The sequence below is a fragment of the Dendrobates tinctorius genome, unplaced genomic scaffold (genome assembly GCF_039654945.1).
Source record: "Dendrobates tinctorius isolate UK_male_01 unplaced genomic scaffold, ASM3965494v1 ptg000003l, whole genome shotgun sequence".
Taxonomy (NCBI): Eukaryota; Metazoa; Chordata; class Amphibia; order Anura; family Dendrobatidae; genus Dendrobates; species Dendrobates tinctorius.
Genome location: NW_027361671.1, coordinates 67,545,578 through 67,563,121, shown reverse-complemented (window position 1 = coordinate 67,563,121; position 17,544 = coordinate 67,545,578). Strand labels below are relative to the sequence as shown.

The 17,544-nt window shown below is 42.7% G+C and overlaps 1 protein-coding gene and 1 long non-coding RNA gene across 2 annotated transcripts in view; one reads left to right on the top strand and one right to left on the bottom strand.

Moving 5' to 3' along the window:
* The window catches only part of LOX (lysyl oxidase), a 115,893-nt gene extending 103,901 nt beyond the window's left edge, over nucleotides 1–11,992 (top strand). The window contains exon 7 of the mRNA XM_073555572.1: nucleotides 11,355–11,992. Within this exon, the coding sequence (XP_073411673.1) occupies nucleotides 11,355–11,361 (7 nt within the window). The 3' untranslated portion in view covers nucleotides 11,362–11,992. The remainder of the gene's footprint in view (nucleotides 1–11,354) is intronic.
* The window catches only part of LOC141059309 (uncharacterized), a 125,692-nt gene that overhangs the window by 106,374 nt on the left and 1,774 nt on the right, over nucleotides 1–17,544 (bottom strand). The gene's annotated exons all lie outside the window — the stretch shown is intronic.

Below are 17,544 nucleotides of genomic sequence, written 5' to 3'. Positions count from 1 at the left end.
TATCGCTAAAACGTCACCGGTTTTGTGACGTTATAGCGATATTGCTAGCGATATCGCTATGTGTGATACTTACCTCCGACCGCTCCCCCGCTGTCTATCGCTGAACGCGCGAGATCGGGCGGCTCCATTTCTCGTCGGGCGCTTCCTGCTGTGTGAGACGAGCGACGCTGGACGCGGGCGGGAGGACGTCTGGATCGCTGTGTGAAAGGTGAGTATCGTGCGCTGCGTCACTGCTGCATCGCTGTGAGATCTTTCTGTATGAAAGCTCACTAGTGATCATTTAGCGATGCACCAGCGATCCTGACTGGGTCGGATCGCTGGTGCATCGCTAAATGTAAAACGGCCTTTAGAGTGTCCAAAAACACCCTAGCTAGGTGGATTAGGGAGGCTCTCTCTTTTGCTTATACAGCAGGTGGGCTGGAGGTTCCGGAAGGCATAAGGGCGCACTCTACTCGGGCCATGGCAACATCCTGGGCAGAAAGAGCGGAAGTATCCATCGAGGACATATGTAAGGCAGCCACGTGGTCCTCTCCATCCACGTTTTTTTTTAACCACTATAGATTGGATTTAGGCGGGTCCGCCGACCTCACGTTTGGGAGAAAGGTGCTTGAGGTAGCTATCCCTCCCTAGAGTTCTCTTCATCTCTGCAAATCTCTCGTGGTGCTGTCATGGCGACTGAATAAATGCTCAGCTACTTACCGGTAGCGGTGTTTTTCAGGAGCCCATGACAGCACCTCTACATTCCCTCCCTCTGCTCTCACGTCTTGGATCAGCACCTTTACTTTGGTTAAAAATTTGTCACGGGAGTAGAGAATATTTAGTTTGACTGTGCATATATGAATTGCTACTAACCAGGGAGGTCTTCTCATGCTATGTAATCCAACTGAGCGGGAGAGAGGGCCGCCCTTTTTATGTCTGTAGGTTTCCTGTCCCCGAAGGGCGGATCCCCTCTCTCGTGGTGCTGTCATGGGCTCCTGAAAAACACCGCTACCGGTAAGTAGCTGAGCATTTTTTTTTCACCATTTAGATAAAAGAGAACCTAGACATGTTTGGTGTCTATGAACTCGTAATGACCTGGAGAATCATAATGGCAGGTCAGTTTTAGCATTTAGTGAACCTAGCAAAAAAAGACAAACAAAAAAACAAGTGTGGGATTGCATATTTTTTTTTTTTTGCAATTTCACCACACTTGGAATTTTTTCCCGTTTTTTAGTACACGACATGGTAAAACCAATGGTGTCGTTCAAAAGTACAACTCGTCCTGCAAAAAATAAGCCCTCACATGGCCATATTGACAGAAAAATAAAAAGTTATGGCTCTGAGAATAAGGGGAGTGAAAAACAAAAACGCAAAACCAAAAAGAGCTCCAGTCATGAAGGTTAAAGAGTCACATGTGGAGAATTAGCATTATCTAATTACCGTACACAAACGTGGGTAGCTTTCAATAACAAATTTGGTGTCTTTCAGCATCCAGGAAAAAATAATTTAACAGCAGGAATCTCAGGAAAGATTAACCCGCTCTCCTTTTTCCCCATGGTACTGTATATACAGTTAGGTCCATATATATTTGGACAGAGACAACATTTTTCTAATTTTGGTTCTAGACATAACCACAATGAATTTTAAACAAAACAATTCAGATGCAGTTGAAGTTCAGATTTTCAGCTTTCATTTGAGGGTATCCACATTAAAATTGGATGAAGGGTTTAGGAGTTTCAGCTCCTTAGCATGTGCTACCCTGTTTTTAAAGGGACCAAAAGTAATTGGACTATTGACTCCAAAGCTATTTCACGGACAGGTGTGGGGAATCCCTTCGTTATGTCATTCTCAATTAAGCAGCTAAAAGGCCAGGAGTTGATTTGAGGTGTGGTGCTTGCATTTGCAAAGTTCTGCTGTGAAGGAAACATGCGGTCAAAGGAGCTCTCCATGCAGGTGAAACAAGCCATCCTTTAACTGCAAAAACAGAAAAAACCCATCCGAGAAATTGCTACAACATTAGGAGTGGCAAAATCTACAGTTTGGTACATCCTGAGAAAGAAGGAAAGCACTGGTGAACTCATCAATGCAAAAAGATCTGGGCGCTGTTGTGAGTTCATTTTCCCCTTCACTACTGAGGCCCGAGGAACTCCCTCTTCTGGTAAAGAAAGGTAGTGAGCCTGATTATCAAACACCTGAGTCTGATGATGATGACTGGCTGAGTGGAGTTACTGACTGGATATAAGGCTGCCGACGCCCTTCTGCCCTTCGGGTGATTTCTCTGTGGGATCCTTGGAGACCAGTCTGAATTCCTGCTCTTCTAAAGCTAAGTTTTCTGCTCGGCTTTTTGCATTTGTGCTTTGACTTTGTTTTGCTTTGTTTTTCTGGATTTCTGCCATTCCCTGCTGGGGTGTGCTGAATTCCTTTAGCTCTGTCTTCTGAAAATACCTGAGTGCTGATTTAGTTTTTGAAGCCTAGCTGCTTCAGGGTCTTTTTCATATCAGCTTGTTGGCTTATGTCTTTGATAGGGTTTTGGCAGATTGCAGACAGCAACCTTCCTTTCCTGTTCTGTTTAGTTAGCTTGGGCCCCATCGTTGGCTCAGCCTATCTTTCTATCTGTGTGAGTGATTTTTCATCTTGCTTCACCGTCATTATATGTTGGGGGCTGCCTTTTACTTTGGGGTCTGCTCTGGGGCAGTTTAGATTTCCTTTTCTGTCTTTAGGCTATTTAGCTCTCCGGCTGTGATCGAGGGGTCTAGGGCATCGTAGGAACCCCCCACGGCTACTGCTAGTTGTGTTGATAGGTTCAGGGGTCTGCAATCTGATAGTTGCCAACTTCTCTGGTTTTCTGGACGTAGCTTCTATTTTTGTGTCTGCCTCCTACGGTGACTCAATCATAACAGAATCACCCGCCATACCGCAGATCCTAGGGTACTCAATAGCAGGAAAAAATTGTTAAAAAAAAAAAAAAGTGTATATTTTTTCCTCTATATCTCTGAGGCCGTAGGGGGAATTTTTTTTTTCTCTCAATGGAGATAAAGCAATTGTCTGATCGTGTGGAGCAGCTCGCTGCGGAAGTGCGGGGAATTTCCGCCTACCTTGCTCATTCACATGCTGCTGAACCAAAGATTCCTACACCTGATGTATTTTTTGGGGATCGGTCTAAATTTTTGAATTTCAAAAATAATTGTAAATTATTTTTTGCCTTGAAGCCTAACTCGTCAGGGAGCTCCACGCAGCAGGTTAAAATTGTCATCTCTTTGCTGCGTGGCGATCCCCAGGATTGGGCGTTTTCTTTGAAACCAGATGATCCTATTCTGACTAATGTGAACGCATTTTTTCAGGCCTTGGGGTTGTTGTATGACGAACCTAATGCCATTGATCAGGCTGAAAAGACCCTGCTGGCATTGAACCAGGGTCGTGATTCTGCAGAATTATACTGTCAAAAATTCCGAAAATGGGCAGTACTTACTACCTGGAATGATAATGCCTTGGCTGCTCTCTTTCGGAAGGGGTTGTCAGAAGCCGTAAAAGATACTATGGTGGGATTTCCTGTTCCCTCTGGTCTTGACGATTATATGTCATTAGCCATTCAGGTTGATCGGCGTTTGCGCGAACGCAAAGCTGCACAAGAGGTGTTGCCACCTGTTGAACAAATGTCTGAACCTATGCAATGTGATAGAGTTTTTTCCAGAGAGCAGCGTCAGGAGTTCAGAAGGCGTAATAAGTTGTTTTTTTTCTGTGGAGATGCCTCGCATATTATTTCTGTCTGTCCTAAACGAGAGAAACGCTTTGCACACACGTCTTCTGTTGGTGGTGTTCAACCTAAGTTTCTTCTGGCTATTACTCTGATCTGCTCCCTGTCCACATTTTCCGCCAAGGCTTTTGTGTATTCGGGAGCAGCCCTAAACCTAATGGACTTGGATTTTGCTAAACGTTGTGGATTTCCGATGACACCTCTGCAGACGCCTATCCCTTTGAGGGAGATTGATGCTACTCCTTTGGCTAAAAATAAACCTCAGTTTTGGACCCAGGTGGTAATGCGGGTCGCCTCAGACCATCAAGAAAATTGCAGATTTTTGGTGTTGCATAATCTGCATGATACTATTGTTCTGGGGTTTCCCTGGTTACAAATTCATAATCCAGTTTTGGATTGGAAATCTGTGTCTGTGGTGAGTTGGGGTTGTCGGTGTGCCTTTAGTGAGGCTCCGGTGTTTTCCACCTCTCCTCAGTCGCATGATGTTCCTGATTATTTGGCGGACTTTTATGATGTATTTAGTGAGAATGAGTCTGCGTCTCTGCCTCCTCATAGGAGTTATGACTGTGCAATTGAACTGAGCCCGGGGTGTAAATTTCCCAAGGGTCGGCTCTTCAATTTATCTGTACCCAAGCACGAGGCTATGCGATCCTATATTAAGGAGGCGTTGGAGAAGGGTCATATTAGACCATCCTCATCACCCTTAGGTGCCGTTTTTTTTTTTGTAGCCAAAAAGAATGGATCATTAAGACCTTGTATTGATTATCGTGCCCTCAACAAAATTACTGTTAAATATCAGTATCCGTTACCCCTGATTTCTGATCTATTCTCCAGAGTTAAAGGTGCTTGCTGGTTTCCCAAGCTTGACCTCAGGGGGGCGTATAATCTCATTCGCATTAAGCATGGGGATGAATGGAAGACGGCGGTTAATACTCCGGAGGGACATTTTGAGTACCTGGTGATGCCTTTTGGGCTCACTAATGCCCCTTCTGTCTTCCAGTGCTTCATGAACGATATTTTCCGAGATTTTGTCGATAAATTTTTGATTATCTATAAGGATTATATTTTGATCTTCTCCAAGGATTGGGATTCTCATGTGGAACATATTCGGACTGTGTTCCGGATCTTGAGGGAGAATTCCCTGTATGTCAAAGCATCTAAATGCCTTTTTGGAGTACAGAGGATTTCTTTTTTGGGATTTATTTTGTCCCCGTCAACTATTGAAATGGACCCGGCCAAGGTACAGGCCATTTACGATTGGGTTCAGCCCACTTCTTTGAAGGCCCTCCAGAAGTTTTTGGGTTTTGCTAATTTTTATCGGAAATTTATAGCAAAATTTTCTAGTATTGCCAAGCCATTGACTGATTTGACTAAGAAGGGTGCTGATGTGTTAAATTGGTCTCCGGAGGCTGTTTCTTCCTTTCAGGAGCTGAAGCGAAGATTCACCTCCGCCCCGGTTTTGCGGCAACCTGATGTCTCACTTCCGTTCCAGGTAGAGGTGGATGCTTCTGAGATTGGTGCAGGAGCTGTTTTGTCCCAAAAGGATCCTGTAACATCTAAAATGAATCCCTGTGCTTTCTTTTCCCGAAAGTTCTCTCCATCTGAACGTAACTATGATGTGGGGAATCGGGAACTGTTGGCCATGAAATGGGCATTTGAGGAGTGGAGACATTGGTTGGAGGGAGCTAAGCATCAAGTCGTGGTCCTCACTGACCACAAGAATTTGATTTACCTAGAGTCGGCTAATCGCTTGAACCCTAGACAGGCTAGGTGGGCCTTGTTTTTTTACACGTTTTGATTTTGTGGTTTCTTTTCTTCCTGGAACTAAGAATGTCAAGGCAGATGCCCTCTCTAGGAGCTTCTTTGCTGATTCTCCTGTGGTGACCAAGCCTGCTACCATCTTAGGCGAAGGGGTAGTTCTTTCTGCCATCTCGCCCGATTTGAGACGTGCTCTGGAAGAGTTCCAGGAGGACAAACCTGAGCGTTGTCCCAGTGGAAAGTTGTATGTTCCTGACCAGTGGAAGAAGAGAGTGATGTCTGAAGTTCATTGCTCTGCTTTGGCTGGTCATCCAGGTATTTTTGGTACTAGAGATCTGGTGAGTCGGTCTTTTTGGTGGCCCTCCTTGTCTCGTGATGTCAGGAATTTTGTGCAGTCCTGTGGGACGTGCTCCCGGTCTAAATCGTGTTCTCGCTCTAGTGGGTTGTTGATGCCTTTGCCTGTCCCCAAGAGGCCATGGACCCATATTTCAATGGATTTCATCTCTGATATGCCTGTCTCTCAAAGGATGACTGTTATTTGGGTGATTTGTGATAGGTTCTCTAAGATGGTTCATCTTGTACCACTCCCTAAGTTGCCGTCTTCCTCTGAGTTGGTGCCCCTGTTTTTACAACAGGTGGTTCGCTTGCACGGGATTCCTGAGAACATTGTATCTGACAGAGGAGTCCAGTTTGTGTCTACATTTTGGAGAACTTTCTGTTCCAAGCTGGGAATTCAGTTGTCCTTCTCCTCTGCTTTTCACCCTCAGACCAATGGGCAGACAGAGAGAACAAACCAGACCTTGGAGTCATATTTGAGATGTTTTATTTCTGCTGATCAGGATGATTGGGTTTCATTTTTGCCCTTGGCCGAATTTGCTTTAAATAATAGAGCTAGTTCTGCCACTTTGATGTCACCTTTTTTTTGTAACTTTGGGTTTCATCCTCGATTTTCTTCAGGGCAGGTGGAGCCCTCTGCCTGCCCAGGTGTTGACACTGTGGTGGAGAGAATGCACCAGATCTGGCACCAAGTGGTGGATAAGTTATCTCTCTCCCAGGAAAAGGCCCAGCGGTTTTCCAACCGACATAGGACCATTGGTCCCCAGTTTAAGGTTGGTGATATGGTGTGGTTATCATCAAAAAATATTGCTATGAAGGTGGCTTCTCCTAAGTTTAAGCCTAGATTTATTGGACCTTACAAGATTTTGGAGATTATTAATCCGGTCTCTTTTCGTTTGGCTCTTCCTGTCACATTTAAAATCCATAATGTGTTCCATAAATCTTTGTTGAAGAGGTTTGTTGAACCTGTTGTTCCGGGGGTGGCACCTCCAGACCCTGTATTGGTTGAAGGTAACATGGAATATGAGGTAGAGAAAGTACTGGATTCCCATCTGGCTAGACGGAGACTCCAGTATTTGGTTAAGTGGAAGGGTTATGGTCAGGAGGATAATTCCTGGGTCTCTGCCTCTGATATTCATGCCAAAAGATTGGTGCGTGCCTTTCATCGGGCTCACCCTGATCGCCCTGGTGGCGTGGTTGAGGGTTCGGTGACCCCTCCTCAAGGGGGAGGTACTGTTGTGAGTTCATTTTCCCCTTCACTACTGAGGCCCGAGGAACTCCCTCTTCTGGTAAAGAAAGGTAGTGAGCCTGATTATCAAACACCTGAGTCTGATGATGATGACTGGCTGAGTGGAGTTACTGACTGGATATAAGGCTGCAGACGCCCTTCTGCCCTGCGGGTGATTTCTCTGTGGGATCCATGGAGACCAGTCTGAATTCCTGCTCTTCTAAAGCTAAGTTTTCTGCACGGCTTTTTGCATTTGTGCTTTGACTTTGTTTTGCTTTGTTTTTCTGGATTTCTGCCATTCCCTGCTGTGGTGTGCTGAATTCCTTTAGCTCTGTCTTCTGAAAATACCTGAGTGCTGATTTAGTTTTTGAAGCCTAGCTGCTTCAGGGTCTTTTTCATATCAGCTTGTTGGCTTATGTCTTTGATAGGGTTTTGGCAGATTGCAGACAGCAACCTTCCTTTCCTGTTCTGTTTAGTTAGGCTGAGCAAACGATGGGGCCCAAGCTATCTTTCTATCTGTGTGAGTGTTTTTTCATCTTGCTTCACCGTCATTATATGTTGGGGGCTGCCTTTTACTTTGCGGTCTGCTCTGGGGCAGTTTAGCTTTCCTTTTCTGTCTTTAGGCTATTTAGCTCTCCGGCTGTGATCGAGGGGTCTAGGGCATCGTAGGAACCCCCCACGGCTACTGCTAGTTGTGTTGAGAGGTTCAGGGGTCTGCAATCTGATAGTTGCCAACTTCTCTGGTTTTGTGGACGTTTCTTCTATTTTTGTGTCTGCCTCCTACGGTGACTCAATCATAACAGGGCGCCCACGGAAGACAACAGTGGTGGATGATCGCAGAATAATCTCCATGGTGAAGAGAAACCCCTTCACAACAGCCAACCACGTGAACAACATTCTCCAGGAGGTAGTCGTATCAATATCCAAATCTACAAGAGAAGACTGCATGAAAGTAAATACAGAGGGTTCACTGCACGGTGAAAGCCACTCATAAGCATCAAGAATCAAAAGGCTACACTGGACTTTGCTAAAAAAAAATCTAAAAAAGCCAGCACAGTTCTGGAAGAACATTCTTTGGACAGATGAAACCAAGATCAACCTCTACCAGAATGATGGAAAGAGAAAAGTATGGTGAAGGCGTGGTACAGCTCATGATCCAAAGCATACTACATCATCTGTAAAACACGGCGGAGGCAGTGTGATGGCTTGGGCATGCATGGCTATTAGTGGCACTGGGGCACTAGTGTTTATTGATGTGACACAGGACAGAAGCAGCCGAATGAATTCTGAGGTATTCAGAGCCATGCTGTGTGCTCAGATCCAGCCAAATGCAGCCAAACTGATTGGTCGTCGTTTCATACTACAGAAGGACAATGAGCCAAAGCAACCCAGGAGTTTATTAAAGCAAAGAAGTGGAATATTCTTGAATGGCCAAGTCAGTCACCTGTTCTCAACCCAATTGAGCATGCATTTTATTTCACTTGTTAAAGACTAAAACTTCAGACAGAAAGGCCCACAAACAAACAGCAACTGAAAACCACCGCAGTGAAGGCCTGGCAGAGCATCAAAAAGGAGAAAACACAGCGTCTGGTGATGTCCATGAGTTCAAGACTTCAGGCAGTCATTGCCAACAAAGGGTTTTCAACCAAGTACTAGAAATGAACATTTTATTTACAATTATTTAATCTGTCCAATTACTTTTGGCCCCTTTAAAAACAGGGTGGCACATGTTAAGGAGCTGAAACTCCTAAACCCTTCATCCAATTTTAATGTGGATACCCTCAAATGAAAGCTAAAAATCTGAACTTCAACTGCATCTGAATTGTTTTGTTTAAAATTTATTGTGATGTCTAGAACCAAAATTAGAAAAATGTTGTCTCTGTCCAAATATATATGGACCTAACTATGTGCAATTGAATTAATTATAACTATAATTGAATTTCTGTACGGTCTTGCATGTTATCGATAGAACAAGATAAAACGAGCTTTAGACGAGTTTCAAATTGAAATTATTTTATTTCACTAATTAAGTTTGATTATGAAACCTAACCGGTGCCCCGCTGTCAGTACCTGCCCTGGCAGTTACACTTCCTCACTTGTTTCGACATAAGAGAATTTCCGCTTTTCTTTCTGGGTGGTAGTGACTTTTGGAAGAGGCAGGCCATAAGGCTCTTCTATAAATGGGGAAAATTGTCAATTGTCATGGAATGGGTGCGGGAGGCAAAAAAAAAACAAAAACATTTGAGCCAACAGTCCTAGTTGGTTAAATTACCCTATGCATCATATACTGGGTCCATTTTAGTTTTTGTGGTGGGGCCTCTCACTTTAGACATCCCATGACTGTGGCAACCAACTGTTCCTGGCAGTGCTTATGGTTATTCAATAATGAGGTGTCACGCTGGCGCCTTGGCTGATTGGCGTGAGCGAGGGGGTTGTGGTCCCACTGTGCCACAAACCAGACTACCCTGGAAGGGGCATGACTAGGACAGCTACCTCAGTCTTCGCTGGAACCTCTGATGGTGAGGTCAGGCTTGTGCGGCAGGTAGCTGCCAGGTGCCACTCCAGGGTTGTGCCTGGCTGTGGCTGCTGATCCCACTGGGGAACAGGACGCTAGGACAGGTGCGACTGACAGACAGGCAGGTGAGCACGGCTGAGACACTGGCAGGCGGGCACAGCTGAGACACTGGCAGGCGAGCACGGCTGAGACACGGGCAGAGAGGAGTGGTGTAAGGAATAAGTAGAGACCTGTTCACACAGGAGGTGCAGGTACGAGTACTGGCAGCAAGGAGTGGAGTATGAAGGAACAGGTTTTGGAGTTGTCACACTGGAAGTGAATTGCAAGGCTACGGAGAGGGGCTGCAGTTAGCAGCAAGAGATTCTGCAGAAGCAGAATAAAGCAGAACCACAAGGGTGCGGAGCACAGGCAGAGCCGCAAGGGTGCAGAGCACAGGCAGACGGAGAGGATACAAGGATAGACCCTGCATGGAAAGGAGCCACAGACAAGGAGTCTGAGAGACAGAGGTAGGACAGAGTTCAGACAAGGTAACGGTGCGAGACAAGGTACTGGAACAAAGACACAGAGCTGGACATACTGCCTCCTGGAGGGCAGAACACAGGACAGGACATGGCAACTCAGTAGCAAGGCAAGGAACAATAGCAGAGAGACCAGGATATTCTGCCTCCTGGAGGGCAGACAGGACAGGTACAAGGCAAGGCTAGGAACAAGGACAGAGACCAGGATATTCTGCCTCCTGGAGGGCGGAACACAGGACAGGACCTGGCAACTCAGTAGCAAGACACTGAGTAACTCAGACAGCTACCACCGGGTGGAGCTGCCCTAAATACTAGAGGCCTCTTGGTAATTGGGACACATTAGGCAGGTGCACCCTGATTCCATAAAAACCAGAGAGTTCTGGCACCGCCCCCCTATGCATACAGCCAGGAAGCATGCAGAGAGCAGGCAGGACGCAAGATGCACACAGCATGGAGCCGGCAGCAGACAGAAGTCACAGCATGGCCTGGAGCAGTGAGTAAGTTGGTGTGTGAGGGATGGGAGACCATGCAGTGATGCCGACAGGGTTGTAACATGAGGTAAGGTTGCTTGCCGGTAAGTTGTTGCTACAGTCCCATCAGTAGGAATTAGACATGATGAGTGCAGTAATAATTTTAGAGCCAATTTCTTTACAAAGTTCTCTTTTTCAAATCTTTTTTCATGTTTCTCTCATTGCCAAAAAAAGAGTTTAGAGACTCAAAGGGTAGGATAACCAACAAAATATGGTCTGCCTCTCTTGGAAATATGGATACATAAGGTTTTCAAGGACATTTATATTTTACTGCATTGACTATTGTGAAACTAGAAAAAAAAATCTAAAAATTGTGAGAAAACAAAACCCCACCAAAAAAGTAAAACAAAAAACTTATGACACTAGTGTCACTGGAGACATGAAAATAATTGCCCTGGGATGAAGTGTATTTTTTGAAGTCCTATTTCCATGAACAAAGCCAGTGTCTTCCATATGAGAGTTCCTTTCTGGCAAGCACAGAACCACTTCTCTTGTGTAGTTGTGAACGTTAAGTTTCCATTTGGATAAAAGGAATTCATTCTGATTAGCTTGTGCTTAGATATTGCCAAATAGTTTCCATAATCTGAAAAACAGCATTACCAATTGTATAAAAAGTCAGGGTGCCCATGCCAAGCCCCTTGTGGCATGTGCACATGTTAATGAACAAGTTGCCCACATTCCAGAATATTATTTTTTAAGCATCGGTTAAACCGCATTTTGTTATTTCTTTTCACAGCTATTAGACTGCAGTAAAGAAATCCATTCATTCAAAGGTTCGATTATTCTGGAGTTAAGAAGTTGTTGGATGTAAACACTTTTCAATGGAAGCATATGGACTTTGACAAGAACGTAACTGGATTTTTATCACATGTAACAAAGCTAGCGCTATTTTAATATATACAATATCTGGTTGATCTGTGTAGGAATAATTTAATTTTTTTTTCTGATACAGACAAACAACATTTAAGTGTATGCTACAAGAGGTTTCTGTATCAATGAGCAATAAGACCCAACTTGTTTGTCCTACAAACCTCAAGATGTGGATTGTTAGTGATAATGAGTATTGTAACACTAATATGTACAACTGAGCCAGACAATGCCATGTATTTAAGTGAATAGTATGTGGAAAATCTATGTAGACAACTCAAAGTGGACCAGTCATCCATTCATAGAGCAGTAAGTGGTATAGGGTTAACGGCAAAGTATTATATAAAAACATGGATTAATCATATTTGTATATTATCATGGGAAAAAAAAATTCTATACTGTATAATTTTCTGGTATACCATCCATACGTCTCCTTCACTGATGTATTTCTAAGCTTCCTGATACATTACCGGAGTGATGACTTTTCATAAAGATATTTAACAATCACTTTCAGTTATGTTCTTCAAGCAAGTGGAGCCGGTAGTCAGAGTGATGGCGGTAATTACGGTACATAATCTTACTCTGAAAATAAAGTAGTCAACAGATTGTGCTACTTACAGGAATGGACACTACTGAAATGGGCCTTCACTAAAGGAGAGATGTGGAAGACGCTAATTATGTAATTGTTGTGCTTTCCCATAAATTAGTGCATATTTGAGTGGTGACAATCCCTTAGAGGCTAGTATATCTTTATAAATAGTCATAGTATCATCTAATGGTAAAAATGACTACATATGGTCTGCAAAAGTCAAATCCGAAATTAAAATATCTGAATTGTGTTTACAACTGGGAAACAATTGTATAAAATGAGCCAAAATAGGCAATTTTACGCCATACAGATACTATATAGTCATTGCTTAAGCTACTAGTGTCTTTTTCTAATACTTAGGCCATTGGGCCCTTCCACGCACGAGGGCCCAGGTGAAACTGCAATATTTGCCTACTTGACTTTGAACATATTAGGCTAGTTTTACACTAGCGTTAGGAGGCGCAGCGCACGGCCGTGCCCCCTCCGGTCAGCTCCTCCTATGGGTGCATGACGCTGCATGCGACCTGCGTACCCTATCGTTAGCATTGGGTACATAGACCGTGCGCTGGTATGATTTTGACAGCGCATGCGCCCTTTTGACAGTGTGACGAGCACACAAAAACGGTGTTTGGCGCACCATTAAAAGGCGCATGCGCCGTCAAAATCATACCAGCGCACAGCCTGCGTACCCAATTCTAACGATAGGGTACGCAGGTCGCATGTAGCGTCATGCGCCCACAGGAGGAGATGACTGGAGGGGGTGCAGCACGGCGGCCGTGCGCTGCGCCTCCTAAAGCTAGTGTGAAACTAGTCTTATTCGAACACACCCAAGACACTCAGATAACACCCGAGCATGCTCAGTTAATACGTTATCCGAACTTGTTCGCTCATCATTACTGGTGAAAGATTCCCTTTAAACTAAAAACTGTAGTTATACTTAATTTTTCCAGTGCTGGGTGACCATGGCTATCATTTCAAGCAAAATCCTGGGTGCAGAAGTGATGGTGACATGTCATCTATGTAGACTGAGGTATAACAATGTGTTACCACAAGCGTAATGTATTCTAGTGTGGTCATTTGATGGAGTGAAGATTAACACTCACTAGCCAAAATGCAGCTAGACATTTCCCCTTCCAAAAGAGAGCAACTCAGATTTGCAAATCTGTTCCAAGAAAAAGTATATAGCATGAGGTCCAAACTTAATGCAAATGATGTCATTTGACATAGCCTGCACATTTAGGAAATTATCAAACGTCATTTGCATTAGGATATTACATATTTAATCATAACTGTAATAATAAAGGATTTAGTATTGTAAAGAGTTAAATATCAACCAACAGATCTGATGCTGAGCGTAAGTGGTGTTCAGTTATCCTTCTTTACAAGTTACTATTCCTAATTCTAAACCAAAAAAGAATTACTGTAACTGGAATACAAGCTGGGACATAAGCAAAATAGGAGCACGTTCACACTGGTCATCCAACAGACAAAACCAAAGAAACAAAATAAATAAAATACCCTGCCGTATGTAATAGCATTAGGGCATATACAGTTAGGCCCATATATATTTGGTCAGAGACAACATTTTTCTAATTTTGGTTCTAGACATTACCACAATGTATTTTAAACAAAACAATTCAGATGCAGTTGAAGTTCAGACTTTCAGCTTTCATTTGAGGGTATCCACATTAAAATTGGATGAAGGGTTTAGGAGTTTCAGCTCCTTAACATGTGCCACCCTGTTTTTAAAGGGGCCAAAAGTAATTGGACAACTGACTCCAAGGCTAATTCATGGACAGGTGTGGGCAATCCCTTCGTTATGTCATTCTCAAGCAGATAAAAGGCCTGGAGTTGATTTGAGGTGTGGTGCTTGCATTTGGAAGGTTTTGCTGTGAAGGAAACAAGCGGTCAAAGGAGCTCTCCATGCAGGTGAAACAAGCCATCCTTAAGCTGTAAAAACAAGAATCCAAGAAATTGCTACAACATTAGGAGTGGCAAAATCTACAGTCTGGTAAATCCTGAGAAAGAAAGAAAGCACTGGTGAACTCATCAATGCAAAAAGACCAGGGCGCCCACGGAAGACAACAGTGGTGGATGATTGCAGAATAATCTCCATGTTGAAGAGAAACCCCTTCACAACAGCCAACCAAGTGAACAACACTCTCCAGGAGGTAGGCGTATCAATATAATACCCGCAAATGAAAGCTGAAAGTCTGAACTTCAACTGCATCTGAATTGTTTTGTTTAAAATTCATTGTGGTAATGTCTAGAACCAAAATTAGAAAAATGTTGTCTCTGTCCAAATATATATAGACCTAACTAATACTAGGTACTTGGTGTAAACAGTTTTTGAACATAAAAAGCATAAGAGCCATCTCAGCTATGTCAAGGTGTACCCAAATTTCTAACTTAATATTAGAGTCCTAACTTCTAATATGAAAACTTTACCCTGCATCATAGTGACAGCTAGTGATGAGTGAGTATACTTGTTGCTCGGTTGATCTCCGACTATTTTGACATGCTCGGAGATTTAGTTTCTGTCGCCTCAGCTGCATGATTTGTAAGTGCTAGACAGCCTGAATACATGTGGGAATTCCCTAACAAACAGGCAACCCCCACATGTATTCAGGCTGTCTAGCAGTCGCAAATCATGCAGCTGAGGCCACAGAAACTAAATCTCTGAGCACGTCAAAATATTCGGAGACCACCCGAGCAACGAGTATACTCGCTCATCACTAGTGACGATCTATTTTAAAAAAAAAAAAAAAAAGCTGCGCACTACCGGGTCCCAAACATGGCTAGTGGGGAGCTTTTTAAAGCGTTTAGTGCAAGTAAGAGTGTGGCCTTTCTTCCTTTGAACATTTAGAAAGCTCCTCACTAGCGGTGTGTCAATGTTTGCGACCCGGTTCTAATACAGGACGTCATTATGACGCAAGGTAAAATTTTAATATTGGAGGTTAGGACCATCCCGAATTTGAGTACACTTTGAAGCGGGTGGGATAGCTTACACTTTTTTTTTTTTTTTTTTTATAATCAAAAATGGCATTTACCAAAGTACCAAATGTTATTTAGATGCACTATTGCTTTTACTCATTTACTTACAGCAGGGTATTTGCTGATTTAGTTTCTGTCTTGGGTTTTATTCCCTAATTCTAGCCTGGTTCAGTCTTTTATAAGTCATCCAGTATTTTTAATTTTTTATTTCATTTGGTCAATAGTCCTCAGAATGTATACAGTGGCTTGCAAAAGTTTTCACCCCTTGACCATTTACCTATTTTGTTACATTACAACCGGTGTTTAAATATTTTTGTAATCAGATTTGTGTATGATGCATCAGCATTAAATAGTCTTACCTTACACACAAGAATTGTAAGGCTCTTTTTTAGTTTGCTAAAATACATGTGGAAGGTGCAGTGGTCAGACGAGACCAAAATTGAACTTTTTTGCCACCAAGGTAAATGGACACCATCCCTACAGTGAAGCCTGGTGGTGGCAGCAGCATCATTGTTTTTTGAACAAAATGAAAGGGAAAATGGTTCAAGTTGAGGGGAACATGGATGGTGCAAAATACAGGAATATTTTTGAGCAAAACATGTTTCAGTCTATCAGTGATTTGAGACTGGGAAGGAGGTTCACCTTCCAACAAGACAATGAACCAAAGCATTCTGCTAAAGCAACACTCGAGTGTTTTAAGGGGAAACGTTTAATTGTTTTGGAGTGGCCTAGTCTAAGTCCAGACCTTAATCCAACTGAGAATCAGACTTGAAGATTGCTGTTCACCAGAGGAAACCATCTAACTTGAAAAGGTGGTGAATAGTTATGTACACTGAAGTTTTCAGTTATTTTGTCCGATTTGTTGTTTGCTTCACAATAAAACGAAAAACAAATGTTCACTGTTGTAGGCATGTTCTTCACATGAACTGTAAACCCACAAAAAAAACAAATAAAAGTGAAGTTCTAGGTTGTGAGGTATCAAAAAAATGCCAAGGGGCTGAATACCTTTTGCAAGCGACTAATTCAGCTTGCTACACATTTAGTTGCTTCCATCTAAAAATTAATTTATAGCATACTTCTTTTCAGTTATGTGATCTATTTGTCACCCCCTGTGAATTCCATGGGTTCATATTCCCTGAAGTGGGCACTATAACTTCCTGTATGATCAAACTGCATGGCAACACTGCTGAAGTTTCCCCACAGGGTGTTGGGAGATGGGGAAGAATAAAAAAAACCAAAACAGTTATCACACTTACTGATGATGATGCTATGTTTTCTGTCATATTCATGTATTATAGGAGATGACAGATCAGCCTCCCTGACAGTATAATTACAATCTCTTAAATCTAGGGAAACAGAGATGGTACTGACACAAGCTAGTCATATGATACTATGCTGACACATCATGGGATTGCTAGCGGAGTATAGAGAAATCATATGCAGGATGAATCAAAATGGAGGTTGAAGCTAACAAAAAAGAAGGCTAAATTATGTAAATGGGTGTAATAGAAGAGACATTCCAGAAACAATCAGGTGGTGGGTGCAGGTAGAAAAAAAAAGTGGGCGTGCTTCTTTAATTAACTTGTGACTATGTTCAGACAGTGCAGTTTTCTTAAGTGTGTTTAGGTAACTTCTTTTCATATATCTTAACTGATATAGGGGGGAGTCTGCCCGTGTATTAGCCAGACTAAAAATACGAAAACAAAGTGTGTGATGTACCCGAGAAATGCAGCATGACATTATTTTAGTAATCTTATTAAGTGCTTATTTTTTCTTGATGTGGTGCTGTATGGAATATGAACACTTGCTGCTGGGTTACTCAACAGCTAAATCGCTGTGATTATAGATAATTGTGGGGAAACTCTTCCAATAAAATTAGGAATTCGGATCCGGATCTCTAAGCGTAACAGACGAATTAAAAACAGATATACTGTAGGTAACTGCACTGTGTGAACCAAGCCTACCTGTATTTCAAAGCAGCTGCGCACACAGGAACCAATGTTTTCCATGACCTGAAAAATATTTTCTTCATGCTACAGGTCATATTTAATATGATTATGAAAGAACAAATCCTTTTTGCTACCAGATCGTGCAAGTTACATCACTATGCAGTGTCACACATCGCAAATGAAAAATGGTATAGAATGATTTTGTTTCCATGGAAGAATGGGTTAAATGGTGCTTAATTGTAACTTGAATTAAATCCATACAAGCCTATGCTACTTAAACAGAGAGCGTTATCGTTATTTTGCTATACTGTAGATTTGGTGTCAATTTGACTTTGCTTCTGTTTCTTGTTTGCTTATAAGTTGAACTTTTATTCAGAAATCTCATATTTATGACACAGGCTACTTTTCTAGCATACCTGTCTTTTGCCTGCCTCCACTCTGGTTGCAAAATTATGTGAAAATGACTTGAATAAAGTATTTCAAGTTTTCCATAAAGAATAAGTTGTCTCGTTTATATGTAACTAGAG